Genomic DNA, 17,335 nt, shown 5'->3' with positions numbered 1-17,335 from the left:
AACATTCATCGCTCTTTGGAAGGCAGCAGGCGCATTAGCAAGACCAAAACTCAACCTTTTAAATTGAAAGTGACAATTCGTACTTGAAAATGCGGTAATGGGCCTGCTCCCCTCTGCTAGAGGCATCTGATAATAGCCCCTCACCAAATCTAATTTAGTAAAAACTTTCATTCCATGCATCTTATAAACACAATCAGACACCACATTCATTGGAAAACGTTCTTTAACAGTCACCTCATTCACCTTCCTATAATCAATACACATGCGTAAACTTCCATCAGGCTTTCGTACAGGGACAATAGGGCTATTCCAGGCACTCTCACTCCTTTCTATTACACCCATACGCTCTAATTCCTGACACTGCTCCTCTATCTCCTTGGCAATAGGCGGAGAAAAATGCCTGGGACGCTGATATATGGGGGTATCATCACTGAGAACTATTCTAAATTCTGGAAGGTCTGACCCCCCACAATCATCGTCACCGAGACTCATAACTCTCCGCTTATCCCATAACATCTTAAGCAATCGTTCCCTTTCGACCTCACTTATACTCTCATCTAACTTAATTCTTCCTTTCAACGTATCGTAATCCCAATCGTCATCGTTCTTTACCTTACCAGACATCACCTGTCTCGCCTTAACATATCTTCCATCCTCTACATTAATCAGTGTATACATACATCCCATGCAATCGCCCTCACGTATTCCACGTACTCTCTTCCTCCTAACACTCGGCAACAACCTTACATACACCTTGGGTTCCTGCATATTCATAACACCATCATATACATACGCACTCGTTTTCACCAAATTACCTGCTTCCATACCTTCCACTACATATTCATCCTTGTCACTATTTGAAATTCCCAGACTGCTCGGCCATGCAACTTTTATACTAATCACCTCACCTTTCTTACCCGATAACTTTACACTTTCCTTTGCTACCAACGGCACTCCCTTCCACACCTTCGTACTCACTCTGCCGTCTTCCTTTAAATAAAATTCCCCACAAATATTACCTTTAACCTTTATTTCAATCATATTCACACTTGGATGTACAATCATACCACATTTTTTCAGAAATTTATACCCAAGCAGTACGTCATATTTCTCATTCGCTCCCTCAACCACGTAAAAATCATTATCCTCCATCATCAGCCCCCCAATCATAACATTTTCCCGCAACTTCCCTTGCACAGGCATACACAAATTACCAATACCTTTTACTTCACCCTTACATCCCTTAAATTCACAAACCTCTTTTACCTTATCATATGCATTCCTAAACATTAAATTGACACCACACCCAGTATCAATCAAACCAACCAACTCTACACCATTAAAAATAATTTTCACACTCATGCAATCATGTGCTCTTTCTCCCATCACATCTTCATGCAATAAACCCTCACGAACATGCATCACATTCACTCCCCACACACACGAGGACTCACCCAGCTGAACCCTCTGATTAATTAGTTTCCCGAACATCCTGGCTGACTTGATCCCTTCTTTCTACAAACCCTAGCCACATGCCCATCTGCACCACATTCAGTACACTTACCCCGCGGCTCCTTGCACATTCTAGCATAATGACCATCCTTACCACAATTACCACAAATTACATTCATACGATTATTACGGCATCCATTCGCTATGTGTCCAGTCATACCACACCGATAACACTTAACCACTTTCTCTTTCTTACAGTCGCTAATTCGATGCCCTGTCTCTCCACACCCGAAACATGCTCCTAATGCCCATCTACACTCGTTCTTTTTATGTCCTACCTTCCCACACCTATAACACCTCTCTTCACAGATACCACTACCTAACCTAACTTGCTGCGTACTAGCACTTCTATCTCTCCAAACTTGATTTCCCTGTCTAAACCCGTCATTTCTCGGAATGGGTATTCCTACATTACTCACCCTAACACTTCTATCTACTACACTATCAGCTACCCTCATTGGCCCTCTCATAACAGCATCTCTAAAACTACCAAATTCTGGCACACATTCCTCCATTCCAGTTCTTACACTCACAAATTTACTTTCTTTCATACACCTATCCAACTCGTAATCCTCAACTATCTCTAAAATATCATCCCAAGTCAATCTCTCTCTAGTCCACCTCATTTTCTCCTTCCGTTTCAAATTAATAAACTCACACACACTCTCTGGTACTGTACCCAAAAACTTCTTCATTAGTTCCTTATTTTCATTTATTCCTTCGTCCCCATACTTCTTTCTAGCCAATGTTTCTAACCGACATACATACATCGAGATTGCTTCACCCACCTTCATTCGTGCTTCATCAAAATCATTTTTTCGCTTATACCTAACACTACCTTTCGTACGTTTTACCTGTTCAATTATCCTATTCTTTACACTTTCATACTCAACCTCTCCTACACTCATTATCACCCCATACATCGTCAACAAATATCCTGACAAAAATTCTCCCAACTCCCTAGCCCAAACTCTCTTACTATCCCCATACTTAGCCTGACAAAACTTTTCATATTCCCTAAAGAAGTCATATACATCCCTACTGCTATGTTCATTAAAACTTGCACACCTAGGTACCTCTCTCATAAACACTGTCTTACAAACTTCCTCTACTTCATTCTCACTACTATCTTCACTGTCTACTCCCTTCTTGTTGCCTTCTTCTTCATTTGAATACAATGAATCTAATTCTACACTCAAAGTCCTATCTTTAACTATTCCCTTCTTACCCTTTTTCTTACTTACCACCTTCACCCATTCATGATCATCCTCACTCACACCCTGACCTTTCTTCTTTTCTTTCTTCACATTATCTTTACCTTTCTTCTCCTTCTTCCTATCACCCTTCGTTCCAATCTTACTATGTCTAGGCCCTTTACTTTCAATATCACTATCACTACCGTCCCCATTATCACTTACCCTATCCTCTTCCACAATCAACCCGTTACCAGAAGCAGAAGCCACTCCTCCGACTGCACCTTCACCTACAACAGTTTTCATCATCCCCATTACTTGCCCTATCATATCTTCCATTCGTTTCTCCATTCGTTCCTCATTCTCTTTCATCCTCATCTCAAAACATTCTTCCACTTTCGCTACAGTTCCCTTTAACTCCCTAAGCTCCTTCTGCATCACCGCATTCTCCCAGTTCAACCTCTCATTCTCTACTAGCAACCTCTCCTCACGCTCCTTACTCAGCCGCAATTCCTCCCTCAAAACCCTTAATTGCTCCTCCATTTTTCATCAACCTTAATCCTAATTCCGTCCTTCGTCCAACAGTCCAGCTTCTATCCCACCTCGGCAGTCCCTGTTCGGGCGCCAAATGTATGTGGCGGGATGTCAACAAAAACAAACCCCCACACCTTTGATCACTCTTCTTTCAAAATATCCCACAACACAAACTTTCCCCTGACTCTACTTCAAACTGGACTCTTGGACAGAAGGAAAATGAAAACAAAACATAACCTTAACACTATATTCTTAAAAGTAAACGCAATCATAACCAAAAAAAACACTTATCACGAATCATAAACAATATTAAATATAAACCGTAACACCATTCAAATAAAAAAACCCTAACAACTTAAAATTAACACACCCAAAACCAATATTTGTTTATGTGTGGACCACTTTGTCCACACAAGGGCCAACAGTCGTTAAAAGCCCAAAACCACAACTCTGCAGCAACGCCACAATATGGCAACACTTGACACTCAGTCAATACAAAAATGCTTTCATTGATTTAGTCCGTAAGCGTAATCATCATCATCATCATCCTCATCGGTATCATCATCATCAACAGCAATCAGAAGTAAATTCGGTCCGGGTCGTCAACAAATAAATCAATCTGAGCAGTCTTAAAACAATCTAATGCAGGCCAGGTCGTCAACTAAAGATCGGCATTCAAAATAACTCTCCAAAGGAGGAATCGCGGCCTGCCAAAAAAAGAAAAAAAACGCTTACGAAAACTCCTAACTAAACTAAACTATCGCACTATAATCAAAGATAAACAATAAACTTTCTATCACTCATGAACGCGCCTAACAAAATAAATAAAAACAGTACTTACTCAGAATATAAAAAAAAGCTTCACAGCCGGCTTTCGAAGAGCAAAAAAATACACAGCCGACTTCTTCTATCGTTCGATATCCAATGCTTTCGCCCAAGACATTCATCATCACCCTATCCTAGCTAAAAAGTAAACAAACAACCTCAATTATACCAACAATCTTTCCAACTTCAACCAATCATTCGCTAATTACCCTTTCCTCAGCGCGCACCGCGGACACACAAAACACGCACACACAAACGCACATACACACATACTCTCTTGCGCACGCGCGATCTAACAAAACGAAGCAAATGAAATTCTCTCTCTCTCTCTGACGAAACTAAAGCAAATAAACACGCTTTCTTTCTTTCTTGCGGTTTGACAAACTTAAGTAAATAAACACTCGCTCACACACACACACACACTCTCTCTCTCTCTCTCTCTCTCTCTCTCTAATGACAAAGCTAAAGCAAATAAAATGTCTCTATTTAACAATACTAAAACAACTCTCTCTCTCTCTCTCTCTCTCTCTCTCTCTCTCTCTCTCTCTCTCTCTCTCTCTCTCTCTCTCTCTCTGTGACAAAACTAAAGCCAATACTGTAAACACTCTCTCTCTCTCTCTCTCTCTCTCTCTCTCTCTCTCTCTGACAAAACTTAAATAAACACACTCACACACACTCTCTCTCTCTCTCTCTCTCTCTCTCTCTCTCTCTCTCTCTCTCTCTCTCTCTCTCTCTCTCTCTCTCTCTCTCTCTCTCTCTCTCGATTTGGCAAACAAAAATAAATTAAAATAAAATTAATCCTCCACAGCATGCTGACTGGTTCACCATGGTCAGCCTTTGCTCCTGACAAGACCAACTTGCTGTAATTTGCCAGTTTCAGGATCAATTAAATCCTGACTAATGGCAAATTATGCACCTACTTCAGATTAACGATCAGTACAGAACATGCTGCCTGGAGGCTATCCATGGAAGTGGACTCCATAGCAGCAAAATCAAGGGCTGAGTACATAGTGCCCTCAGACTTGAGTCTCTCCATATGATTTCCTGCTGTCAATGTAACAACTGAAGGATCAATAAGAAATGATCACACCCTCAGGCACATAGAATCTTGGTTGTTGAGTGCGGGAGCATGATCTTGTCCAGTTGGCTGGACTAAAGAGAATTCTCAGGTCAGGGGATCTATGACTTCTTGTTCTTCTCGTTGTTTCAGGTCTCGGAGAAAGGCTAGGCTAGGTTTAGAGTTATCCCACCCTAGGGCACCAGATACGAAAATTCACGCTTTTCGCGCCTGACTCTGATACCTAACCTTCCCGACTACAAAAAGATCATAGTGGCCTATTGGAAATGTCCCTGTCTGGCGACTGCCAGACTCGAGTTCGAGTAGCGCTCAAGTTCGATACTTTCTCGTAGTGTCCGTTGTCTTACCATCTTTATGAGCTAAGGGGGAGGGGATGGTCTGGGGGAGCTTGGGCTCTGATCATAAGTATATATGGTCCATCTCTAGGGCATTGTTCTGCTTGCTATGTCACTGTCCCTTGCCTCTGCCATTCATAAGCAGCCTTTATAACCTTTAAACATGGTATTGTGATGATGATAAATCTTATAGCATGTGAATATTTTCAGATACTTTATAAAGCTGTCCTGAATAAAATCAATAGGAGTGGATGGTAAGTGTCCAAAGATACTGTGAATGTATTTTTATTCGTGGGTACCAATTTTCGTTGTTTTATAAAGAAATGTTGGTTCGTTGATTCTTAAATTCGTGGATTTCCGTTTTGGAACTTTTACCTTTTTGGTTATCAGTTGAACCCCAATTATGATAAAGTGTTCATTTGCAATGCAATAATTATGATAGCGCACACCAAAATAAAACATATTCACAATAACACATCAAAATAATTAGTAACCCACAATGGTTTAGAACATGTAGGTCACCAACACAAATCGAATGTGTCCAAGTTCAATACTAAATTCTGACAGTGTATAAAAATTTTCGTTGGATTTTTAAATTCGTGGATTCGCCCACCCAAGACGACCACGAAAATTGGTACACCACGAACAAAAATACTTATACAGTACATAAAAACACTATACAGTAATAGCAATTGACACTTGAAACTATGAATGATCACAAGGTACACAAAAAAAATCTTGAGTTATGTACATGCCCTATTTTTCTACCTTATACTAAATCTGTTTAACACAACTAATGACTCATTCATTAAAGCTATATAGCATCCACTGGGCACCTCATATGAGTCACTTTAGGGAAAAGTAAAAATAATTTGCTTGACCAAACTACGCCCAAACAAACCACCTTGATATGAGGGACTTATTGCAACATTATCAAACATTTTATCACTTACAGCATAACATTCTAAAAAAATATTTTGAGCCTATATATAGAGTATAATATTCATGTCCTCCTCTGATGAATTTCATTCAGTAAAGCAGTTTAGTTTGGTCGTCTGATCACAAATTATTTCTTAACCCTTTTAACCCCAGGCTCTTTGGAAATTTCCAACCCTTAACCCCCAGGGGGTTATTTTTTCCCAGTACATTTTGCAGAATATTTTTTTCAAATTGCTCTAACAGCCTTAATTTTTGTCATAGAGAGGTCTGGTTGGTCTCATTCTCTTGGAAAATGCCTGAATTTTCTAAAAAAAATTATCAAAAATATGAAAAAAAAATTTTATAGCATTTTTTGGCAAGGACGTACCTGTATGTCCATGGGGGTAAAGGGATGGCTTTTGTGAAACGTACCAGTACATCCTTTGGGGGTAAAAGGGTTAAAACTACTAATGACTCATTCATTAGAGCTATATAGCATCCACTGAGCACTTCATAAGAGTCACTTTAGGGAAATGTAAAAATAATTTGCTTGACCAAACTACGCCCAAACAAACCACCTTGATATGAGGGACTTATCGCAACATTATCAAACATTTTATCACTTACAGCATAACATTCTAAAAAATATTTTGAGCCTATAGTATAATATTCAAGTCCTCCTCAGATGAATTTAATTCAGTAAAGCAGTTCAGTTTGGTCGTCTGATCACAAATTATTTCATAGCCCTTTTACCCCCAAAGGACGTACTGGTACGTTTCACAAAACCCATCCCTTTACCCCCATGGATGTACCGGTACGTCCTTGCAAAAAAATGCTATAACATTTTTTTTTTCATATTTTTGATAATTTTTTTTAAAAATTCAGGCATTTTCCAAGAGAATGAGACCAACTTGACCTCTCTATGACAAAAATTAAGGCTGTTAGAGCAATTCAAAAAAAATATACTGCAAAATGTGCTGGGAAAAAAATAACCCCCTGGGAGTTAAGGGTTGGAAATTTCCAAAGAGCCTGGGGGTAAAAGGGCTAACAGGTAACTACACAGCATACTATATTGTCCTGCGCTCAATAATTTTGTACCCTGTATTCCAGACAATGCAGAATGAACTATTAACTTGATACTCTACCTTATAGCTTGCTATGTGAAATTCGCATTCCGGATGTTTGACAGCCTCGGCCACATCGCGCAGGAATACGTTGCACAGCGAACAATAAACGACAGGCAGCGAGTGGAAGAATTCAGAACCTGAAATGAGGAAAATTTATTTTAAAATAATCATCAGTGCTGAAATTGATTGGAAGGGTTTCGATGAAAGGAAAAATAATTTCAATATATTTAAGGTACTGATAAATACTATATAGTATACCTATTGAGTATATTATTATTATACTTATTACTTACTAAGATACAACCCTAGTTGGAAAAGCAGGACGCTATAAGGCCAGGGGCTCCAACAGGGAAAATTAGCAACCCAATGATGAAAGGAAACAAGGAAGAAAAAATATTTTAAGAACAGTAACATTAAAATAACAAAACATGAGGAAGAGAAATGAGATAGAATAGTGTGCCTGAATGTACCCTCAAGTAAGTGAACTCTAACCTAAGAAAGTTAAGACCATGGTACAGAAATTACGGCACTACCCAAGACTCGAGAATAAGGGTTTGGTTTTGGAGTGTTCCCCTAGAAGAGCTGCTTACCATAGCTAAAGAGTCTCTTCTACCCTTACCAAGAGGAAAGTGGTCACTAAACAATTACAGTGCTGTAGTTAACACCTTGAGAGAAGAATTTTTTTGGTAATCTCAGTGTTGTCAGTAGTATGAGGACAAAGGAGAATATAATATGTAAAGACTATTATTCGGTGTATGTGCAGGCAAAGGGAAAATGAACCGTAACCAGAGAGAAGGATCCAATGTAGTACTGTCAGGCCAGTCAAACGAGCCCATAACTCTCTAGCAGTAGTATCTCAATAGGTGGGTGGTGCCCTGGCCAACCTACTAGCATATGAATATCAACTTAAAACAATTTGTATTTTTCATAGCTATACAAAACCCAATGCCATAAATAGGAGTATGATATCAGAGTAGCTAGACATCGGCAGTTATAATTTATAACGAAGTGTTGGTAGGTATTAGCACATGGCAGGGAAGGACGGCCCCATCGCCAGCTCACCGAGTTGCCTGGGATGTAACCTCAGTTGAAAGTAATGGATTCGTACATTCCCTTCTATCTTCTCCCTTCTTCTGCTGTATATATCTATGTAAGCTATAGAACTTTTGCTCGGTATGGAAGTTTATTTCCTGTGGAGCTAGAAATGCTACAGAACCTGCTGAGCAGCAACCACAAGTCCTAACAAAAATGTGCCAAAGTATTTGATGGCATATGCCCACAGATATTGAGCACTGAAGTTGACTGGCTTTTCCAGAATACTGCTTTCAAAACTTAAAACCCCACTACAAGTTCTTCCTGATGGCTAGAGTTGAACCAATCCCTCCGACTCCGTGAGCATGTACTTGAAGTGGTCCTTCCGATCCACAGCTGATGGAGGGTACGTCTCCCGAAGACATTAGGATCAGGTATTCTTAAAGACTCTCTTTATACTTCACAGAATATCGGGAGCCTATGCAACCGCACCCTCTCCATCCAGAGGGATGTCCTCTCCAACAAAAGGTAGGTATAGGGACTTGCCTCCCAGCATGTCAGGAATCTGTTGGATGCAGAAGTCATCTTTGCTGTGGAACTGGCTTAAAAGGTGAGTTCCTTAGCTGCTGCTGCCTGTCCTAACCTCTCTACCTTCTCTATGGCCACAGCTACATCAGAGGGAGGGAATTGAGAAGGGGAACTCACTAAGTACAAGATTTTCAGGGCTAACACATCCCTTGGAGAGAGCTGTCAAGAGCATTTGGCTAACAGAGCATTGCGCCTCTTTAGGATACAGTTACGCCAAAGGTAAACGTTGATGCAAAAGGAATTCAATTGCTTTTGCCCTCTAAGGCCTCTAATTGCTTAAGGACCGGTACTGCTCCAAACCAGTGGTCTAGCCACGAGTAGTCTTTGATTGCAGACATAGCTGCCACCCCCCTGTTTGCCATTTTGGGACCTGAAAAGATGGAGGTACTGATGGTACCAGATTAGCCACTACAGGCTCAATAAGGAGTGGGCTCTGAAAGGCACCAGTGCATATACAATCTCCTCTGGAGCGAAAGGGTTAAGGGTGGTAGATTTGAAGACATGCTGGGCCTTAAGGAACTTTTCAGATGCTGAGACTTTGAGTATTAAGTACAGTACCGTAGATCTAAAGTATCTTTAGTCATGTTATAAAGCGCCACTTGAAACCGTATCTGGGGGTTTGAGATTGTTATTAGATTGAATCAATTGCGCACCATCTGTTAGTGTGAGGGGGTTCGTCCAATCCATCTAAATGACGAATGAGGCTCCTAGTCTTAATAAATGGTGAGGCTTCTGAGCCTGAGAACAGGACCTCAAGGGGGATTACATCAGCTGAGCTGGTGCTTGTGCGCAGTGAGGTTCTACGGAGTCATTAACCCTTTTACCCCCGGGGTATTTGGAAATTTCCAACCCTTAACCCCCAAGGGGTTATTTTTTTCCCAGCACATTTTGCAGTATATTTTTTTTAAATTGCTCTAACAGCCTTAATTTTTGTCATAGAGAGGTCAGGTTGGTCTCATTCTCTTGGAAAATGCCTGAATTTTCTCAAAAAATTATCAAAAAATATGAAAAACAAATTTTTATAGCATTTTTTTGCAAGGACGTACCGGTACGTCCATGGGGGTAAAGGGATGAGTTTTGTGAAACGTACCAATACGTCCTTTGGGGGTAAAAGGGTTAATAGTGATGATGTCATTATCCAGCTGTTCCACTTTTGGGATAATTGGCTGTTATGTTTCAAGATTTACTGCTTGGTTCTTAATTCTTCCTTGAATATCCTTCCTTTCTCGTGTCATTCGTAGGTACTGTGACGGGAATAGGAGACGGAGAAAGAACGGGGGAGTCCAACTCACTCCCATTATAAGCATTTGCCTCTAACAACAGAGAGCGAGGCAGAAGAATTGAAGTCTCTCTATGAACTAGATCTATGAGGAGAGAAAGAAATCCCAGTAGTCTACCATATGGAGCACCTACAGTGTGGGCCTCGCCTGCGACGTTAACGAAGGTCACTTCATCTGTGTCAGATGGAGGTGTGACTCGTGGGAAAGGGGCAATGCTTCTCGGCCCTTCTCCATCTTCTGTACCTGAAAAGTTATCAGAAACAAAATGCTGTTCTGTAAAAGTGTGACATGTGAAGCATTACAAACATTACGCAAGAGCTAGCGTAAGGCTGATCATGAAAAATAATGTGTTTGTTATTAGCGGAAGTCAAGGCTTTTAGGATCCTGAGTACTAGCTGGATGTTTATAAAATTCTGGGGGAATTTTAAAATAATGAGATGTTGGTCTACCGCGACTTCTGGGTGCCCTATCGTAAACTAGCTTGAGAGGTTCCAGCATGAACATGTCGTGCGTTAGCATTGTCATCTTGCGAAGAAATGCCGTCACGTGTTAAGATGGCAGTGCGTTTCAGGACGTCATGATGTTTGGGAGAAACAACCCGTTTAGACTTATTAGCCTGACAAACCCACAGAGGACCTGCCTCACGCACAGAGATAGCGACACCTAGCGACGTCATCATGTATAGATACAGCGGCATGTACAGACCTGTTAATTTGAACGTTCGGCCTGGCTGAATTGTTTATAAACCAAATTCGGGCCATTAAAGCAGGTTTTGTTACACAAGATTTCATAGCACTATTAGGCTTAGGATATAATTGTTTAGAGCAGCTTGGCATTGTCAAGTCTTGGAGTGTGGACACAGCCAAAGTGATCCGAACACTCTTGTAATAAAGGGATGACTTTTCTTGTACCGCGTCCTGGGAAATCTTTAAAGTAGATTGATGCCGAGGACCCCTGGGCATACAAGGCAAGCCTTGCTCATTTGTATGTGCTGGAGACTAGTAATAAGGGTCTTTCAATAAGGCTGCTTCAGTACGAGGGGAAATAGCAGGCTAAGGTTCCATTGGGAACGCAAGAGATACTTCCAAGAGCGGAAAGATCTTATTTGTATAACCTGACATGTAAGGTTCTCTACTCAACACACTCGTAGGTGGTGAGGGAGATCTAAGCATAACAGGGTAATCAGGGACTGGTGGTACTGATATTGGATCTGGCTCTGGGAGCACAGCAGTCGTGGCCAAAGGATCCGCTACAAGATCTGGTTCAAGTTCATGTTTTACATTATCAACACTGGGTGATAAAACATTCAACAAAATTTTGATGGCTGCAGTCATCCTTGACTGGAGCCTCAGTGGGTTCCTGACACAATGAATCTGGTTGGGGATAACGTTCTCCGCAGAAACGACCTTATGTGTCTTGCCACTGTTGGCAGAAGACAAAGATAAAGAACAATCTCGTTTAGATCGTTTCTTGCAATGAGAACGATATCTCTCCCACAGGGAGGACGGCCACTCCCTACAGTACTCGCATGGTGATTCCACTGAACATCTCTTACCACAGCAAGAGGGACAAACAGGGTGCGGATTAACTTCAACCAGACTTGTGAAGTACAAGAGCTCCCATTATGGCCAGGTTATAAATGCATAGTATTTGACTTACTAGTCATACCCCAATCACTCATAACGCCCAAGTAATGATAGATGCACGAGTGACAGTGGATGTTAGACATAAACGACACCAGCATGAAGCACTATAAGGGTAGCGCTGGCGGATATGGATGTCTGATCGCAGAGAGGAAGTGACGTATGTCCTCTTAACTTAACGACCAGGAGTGTTGTGGAAAGTACTGTATCATGTGCACGTGTTCTACGCCACATGCGCAGCGGTTGCGTAACAACTATAAGGAAGATGCAATGAAACCTTTTTTTCTTTGATTGTCTGGTCGTAGAGAAAACGAGATTAGGGGTAACCCATATAAATGACTCGGAAGTTGGTATCCGCGTAGGAATAAACTGTATTAAAATCAATTCTATATAACACATTGTACTGTAAAAAGAAAATAAATTAAAGCTATGCCCTTTTAACCCCAAAGCTATTTGGAACTTTCCGACCCCTAACCCCCAGGCATTTTTTCTTTTTCAAGCACATTTTACAATATTTTTTTTCTAGATCGCTGACAGCCTTAATTTTCGTCATAGAGAGGTCAGGTTGGTCTCATTATTTTAGAAAATGCCTGAAGTTTCTCATAAAGTTATCAAAAACATGCACAAAAAAAATGCAAATAGTTTTTTGCAAGGATGTACCGGTACGTCCATGGGGGTTAAGGGATGAGTTTTGTAAAACGTACCAGTATGTCCATTGGGGGTAGAAGGGTTAACTTTACTAATTTTGTATAATATTTTTAACTAATGCGACTTTTATATTAATTTACAAATCAAGTTATCTCTTAAGATTATAATACTCACCCAAAATAGGAAGTGTGATAGTTTTCACATCCGGAGGCAGCGGTTTCTTCTCTTCTTTCGTTGCTCTTGCTAACCAAGGCTTGGGGTTATTCTGTAACACACCAAACAAAAATAATATCCATACTATATCAAGTCACTAAAAAAAAAAAAAAAGAGATGACGACATTTTCAAATGATTGAAAAATGTTATTTTTATTAATAAAATAAATTTTTGAATATACTTACCCGGTGATCATATAAGCTGCAACTCTGTTGCTCGACAGAAAAACCTACGGTCAAAATACGCCAGCGATCGCTATGCAGGTGGGGGTGTACATCAACAGCGCCATCTGTCGAGCAGGTACTTAGTACTCCAAGTAAACAAAGAACCAATTTTCTCCTCGGTCCACTGGGTCTCTATTGGGGAGGAAGGGAGGGTCCTTTAATATATGATCACCGGGTAAGTATATTCAAAAATTTATTTTATTAATAAAAATAACATTTTTCAATATTAAACTTAGCCGGTGATCATATAAGCTGATTCACACCCAGGGGGGTGGGTAGAGACCAGCATTACATGTTTACATTATTATGAGCTAAGTATTTTGTATTTCATTTCAGCAGTTATTCAAAATAACAAACATAAAATAAATAAGTACCTGGTAAGGAAGTCGACTGGAACAATTACTCTGCCTTTTAAGTACGTCTTCCTTACGGAGCCTCGCGATCCTCTTAGGATGCTGAGCGACCCCTAGGATCTGAAGTATCAAGGGTTGCAACCCATACAACAGGACCTCATCAAAACCTCTAATCTAGGCGCTTCTCAAGAAATGACTTTGACCACCCGCCAAATCAAGTAGGATGCGAAAGGCTTCTTAGCCTTCCGGACAACCCAAAAACAATAATAAAACATTTCAAGAGAAAGATTAAAAAGGTTATGGAATTAGGGAATTGTAGTGGTTGAGCCCTCACCCACTACTGCACTCGTTGCTACGAATGGTCCCAGAGTGTAGCAGTTCTCGTAAAGAGACTGGACATTCTTAAGATAAAAAGACGCGAACACTGATTTGCTTTTCCAATAGGTTGCGTCGATTATACTTTGCAGAGATCTATTTTGTTTAAAGGCCACGGAAGTTGCGACAGCTCTAACTTCGTGTGTCCTTACCTTCAGCAAAGCTTGGTCTTCCTCATTCAGATGGGAATGAGCTTCTCGTATTAACAGTCTGATAAAATAGGATAAAGCATTCTTTGACATAGGCAAAGATGGATTCTTAACTGAACACCATAAAGCTTCAGACGGGCCTCGTAAAGGTTTTTAAATAGAACTTAAGAGCTCTTACAGGACATAAGACTCTTTCTAGTTCATTTCCAACCATACGATAAGTTTGGAATATCGAACGATATTGGTCAAGGCCGAGAAGGCAGCTCGTGTTTGGCTAGAAAACCAAGTTGTAGAACATGTAGCCGTTTCGGATGAGAATCCGATGTTCATGCTGAAGGCATGAATCTCACTGACTCTTTTAGCTGTGGCTAAGCATACCAGGAAAAGAGTCTTTAAGGTGAGATCTTTCAGGGAGGCTGATTGTAGCGGTTCGAACCTGTCTGACATAAGGAATCTTAGTACCACGTCTAAATTCCAACCAGGTGTAACCAAACGACGCTCCTTCGTGGTCTCAAAAGACTTAAGGAGGTCCTGTAGATCTTTATTGTTGGAAAGATCTAAGCCTCTGTGACGGAAGACTGATGCCAACATGCTTCTGTAACCCTTGATAGTGGGAGCTGAAAGAGATCGTTCTTTCCTCAGATATAAGAGAAAGTCAGCTATTTGAGTTACAGAGGTACTGGTCGAGGATACGGATACTGACTTGCACCAGTTCGGAAGATTTCCCACTTCGATTGGTAGACTCTAAGGGTGGATGTTCTCCTTGCTCTAGCAATCGCTCTGGCTGCCTCCTTCGAAAAGCCTCTAGCTCTCGAGAGTCTTTCGATAGTCTGAAGGCAATCAGACGAAGAGCGTGGAGGCCTTGGTGTACCTTCTTTACGCGTGGCTGACGTAGGAGGTCCACCCTTAGGGGAAGTGTTCTGGGAACGTCTACTAGCCATCGAAGTACCTCGGTGAACCATTCTCTCGCGGGCCAGAGGGAAGCAACTAGCGTCAACCTTGTCCCTTCGTGAGAGGCGAACTTCTGCGTACCTTGTTGACAATCTTGAACGGAGGGAATGCATATAGATCTAGATGTGACCAATCTAGTAGAAAGGCATCTATATGAACTGCTTCTGCAGTACCTGCTGGGTCCGGGATTGGTGAGCAAAATATTGGGAGCCTCTTGGTCATCGAGGTTGCGAAGAGATCTATGGTTGGCTGGCCCCAGGTGGCCCAAAGTCTCTTGCATACATCCTTGTGGAGGGTCCATTCTGTTGGAATTATTTGTCCCTTCCGACTGAGACAATCTGCCATGACATTCAAGTTGCCTTGGATGAACCTCGTTACTAGTGATATGTCTAGACCTTTTGACCAGGTGAGGAGGTCCCTTGCGATCTCGTACAATGTCAGAGAGTAGGTCCCTCCTTGCTTGGAGATGTACGCCAAAGCCGTGGTGTTGTCTGAGTTCACCTCCACCACTTTGCCTTGAAGGAGAGACCTGAAGCTTTTCCAGGTCAGACGTACTGCCAGTAGCTCCTTGCAGTTGAAATGCATTGTCCTTTGACTCGAGTTCCATAATCCCGAGCATTCCCTACCGTCTAATGTCGCACCCCAGCCTACGTCCGATGCGTCCGAGAAGAGAACGTGGTTGGGAGTCTGAACAGTCAGGGGAAGACCCTCTCTAAGGTTGATATAGTCCTTTCACCAAGTCAGACAAGACTTTATCTTTCCGGAAACCGGGATCGAGACCGCTTCTAGCGTCTTGTCCTTTTTCCAGTGAAAAGCTAGATGGTATAGAAGAGGACGGAGGTGTAGTCTTCCTAGTGACACAAATTGATCCACGGATGACAGTGTCCCTACCAGACTCATCCACAGCCTGACTGGGCAGCGTTCCTTCTTCAGCATCTTCTGGATGGATAGCAGGGCTGGGGGCTGATCGTCTTGTTCAGCAACGTCCTCATCAGAGGGTTCCTCATCCGAAACTGATGAGGAAACGGCAACGGAGTGGGCAACGTCTGACTCGCTGAATCCGGTCGCACTGGTGCATGCGTGACGGAGCCGGACGCAATATCATGGCACTGCTGCACAGTCTGTGAACTGTCAACAACCATGGGTGCGCGAGGAAGTACAGCGTCAACCCGAAACTGTCTAGACTGTCTGGGTTGTGCAGTCAACACCCTACCGGGTTGCTGAGGTTGACGCACTGCGTCACAACAAGTCACCTCTGCTGGTTGTTGAACGTCCTGAACGTCAACAACCACCTCCGAGCGTCGCTTAACGTCAACGTGCGACTGGCAACCCACACTGGGTCGCATCGGTGGAGGAACCACCTCAACTGGCAGACGCGAGTAGGTTACCTCAGCGTCAACAGGGCGCACAACCGACCGGTTGGAAGGTTGTTGGCCAGAAGGAGGAACCACCTCAACTGGCAGACGCGAGTAGGTTACCTCAGCGTCAACAGGGCGCACAACCAACCGGTTGGAAGGTTGTTGGCCAGAAGGTTCTTCTCCGCATTTAAGTCCTCTATCAAGGACGCAAGCTTGGACTGCATGTCTTGCAGCAAAGCCCATTTAGGGTCTACGGGAGCAGGTGTGGCAACAGACGGGGTTAGCGACTGAGGCGGAACCATTTACCATCCCTGAAAGCCTTGTTATGTGTGACATAATAGTACAGCAAAACTTCAAAGGCTCGACAAAAGTTGAGAAGTTGACCTGTAAACAACTTGGAGCGTCTCCTGGCTAGGCGCCAGGGCGAGTCTACCAGAATTGAGAAGTCTATCTGGGCAGAGGCATGAACTCCCAAGCCGAGAACTTCTCTCGTGTCCTATCAGACTCTCGCTCTATAAGCCAGTTTAAAAGAAGGGAAATCAAAGGCTGTATCCCTAAAACTCCTCCTGGTGCAAAAACCAGTCGCCTAGCCAACGTAACGCTCTCTAGGAGAGCGAGAGAGCACTAGCTTAAAAACAACGACTTCGAAGTAGCTAGGCCTAGTGTAAGTTCTGACGTTTAGGCGAACGAGGAGCAGCAGTTACAAGATCCGGACGAAGATCCTTAAAAAATCATCATGATTTAATTAAAGTCCATAAGAGGCTAAGCAGCTTAAGGCTCCTCTCCAAATGACAGAGTCCTCAAGGGAATATCAGTAGGAGGGAGAACAGCACTTTCTCATCTACAGGAACCTTGTCCGATAAAAGCTAGGTTTTCTCAGTGAGTCTCTCACTGGTGCATTAGTAGCAGACCAGAAGGCAACGTCATGTAACTGCTTGACAGTCTGTGAACTGTCAACAACTGAACTGTCAACCACAACAGGTGCGTGAGGACATACA

At 42.2% G+C, this 17,335-nt stretch overlaps 1 protein-coding gene across 1 annotated transcript in view; it reads right to left on the bottom strand.

The window, feature by feature from the left end:
* Positions 1–7,462: 7,462 nt before the first annotated feature.
* The window catches only part of LOC137627030 (bcl-2-associated transcription factor 1-like), a 171,078-nt gene continuing 161,205 nt past the window's right edge, over positions 7,463–17,335 (bottom strand). Inside the window, exons 7-8 of the mRNA XM_068358013.1 lie at positions 12,888–12,978; positions 7,463–7,659 (exon numbers count right to left, since the gene is read on the bottom strand). Coding sequence (XP_068214114.1) covers positions 7,463–7,659; positions 12,888–12,978 — 288 coding nt within the window. The remainder of the gene's footprint in view (positions 7,660–12,887; positions 12,979–17,335) is intronic.

This window comes from Palaemon carinicauda, chromosome 34, assembly GCF_036898095.1.
Source record: "Palaemon carinicauda isolate YSFRI2023 chromosome 34, ASM3689809v2, whole genome shotgun sequence".
NCBI lineage: Eukaryota > Metazoa > Arthropoda > Malacostraca > Decapoda > Palaemonidae > Palaemon > Palaemon carinicauda.
This window is presented reverse-complemented; position numbering and strand designations above follow the sequence as displayed.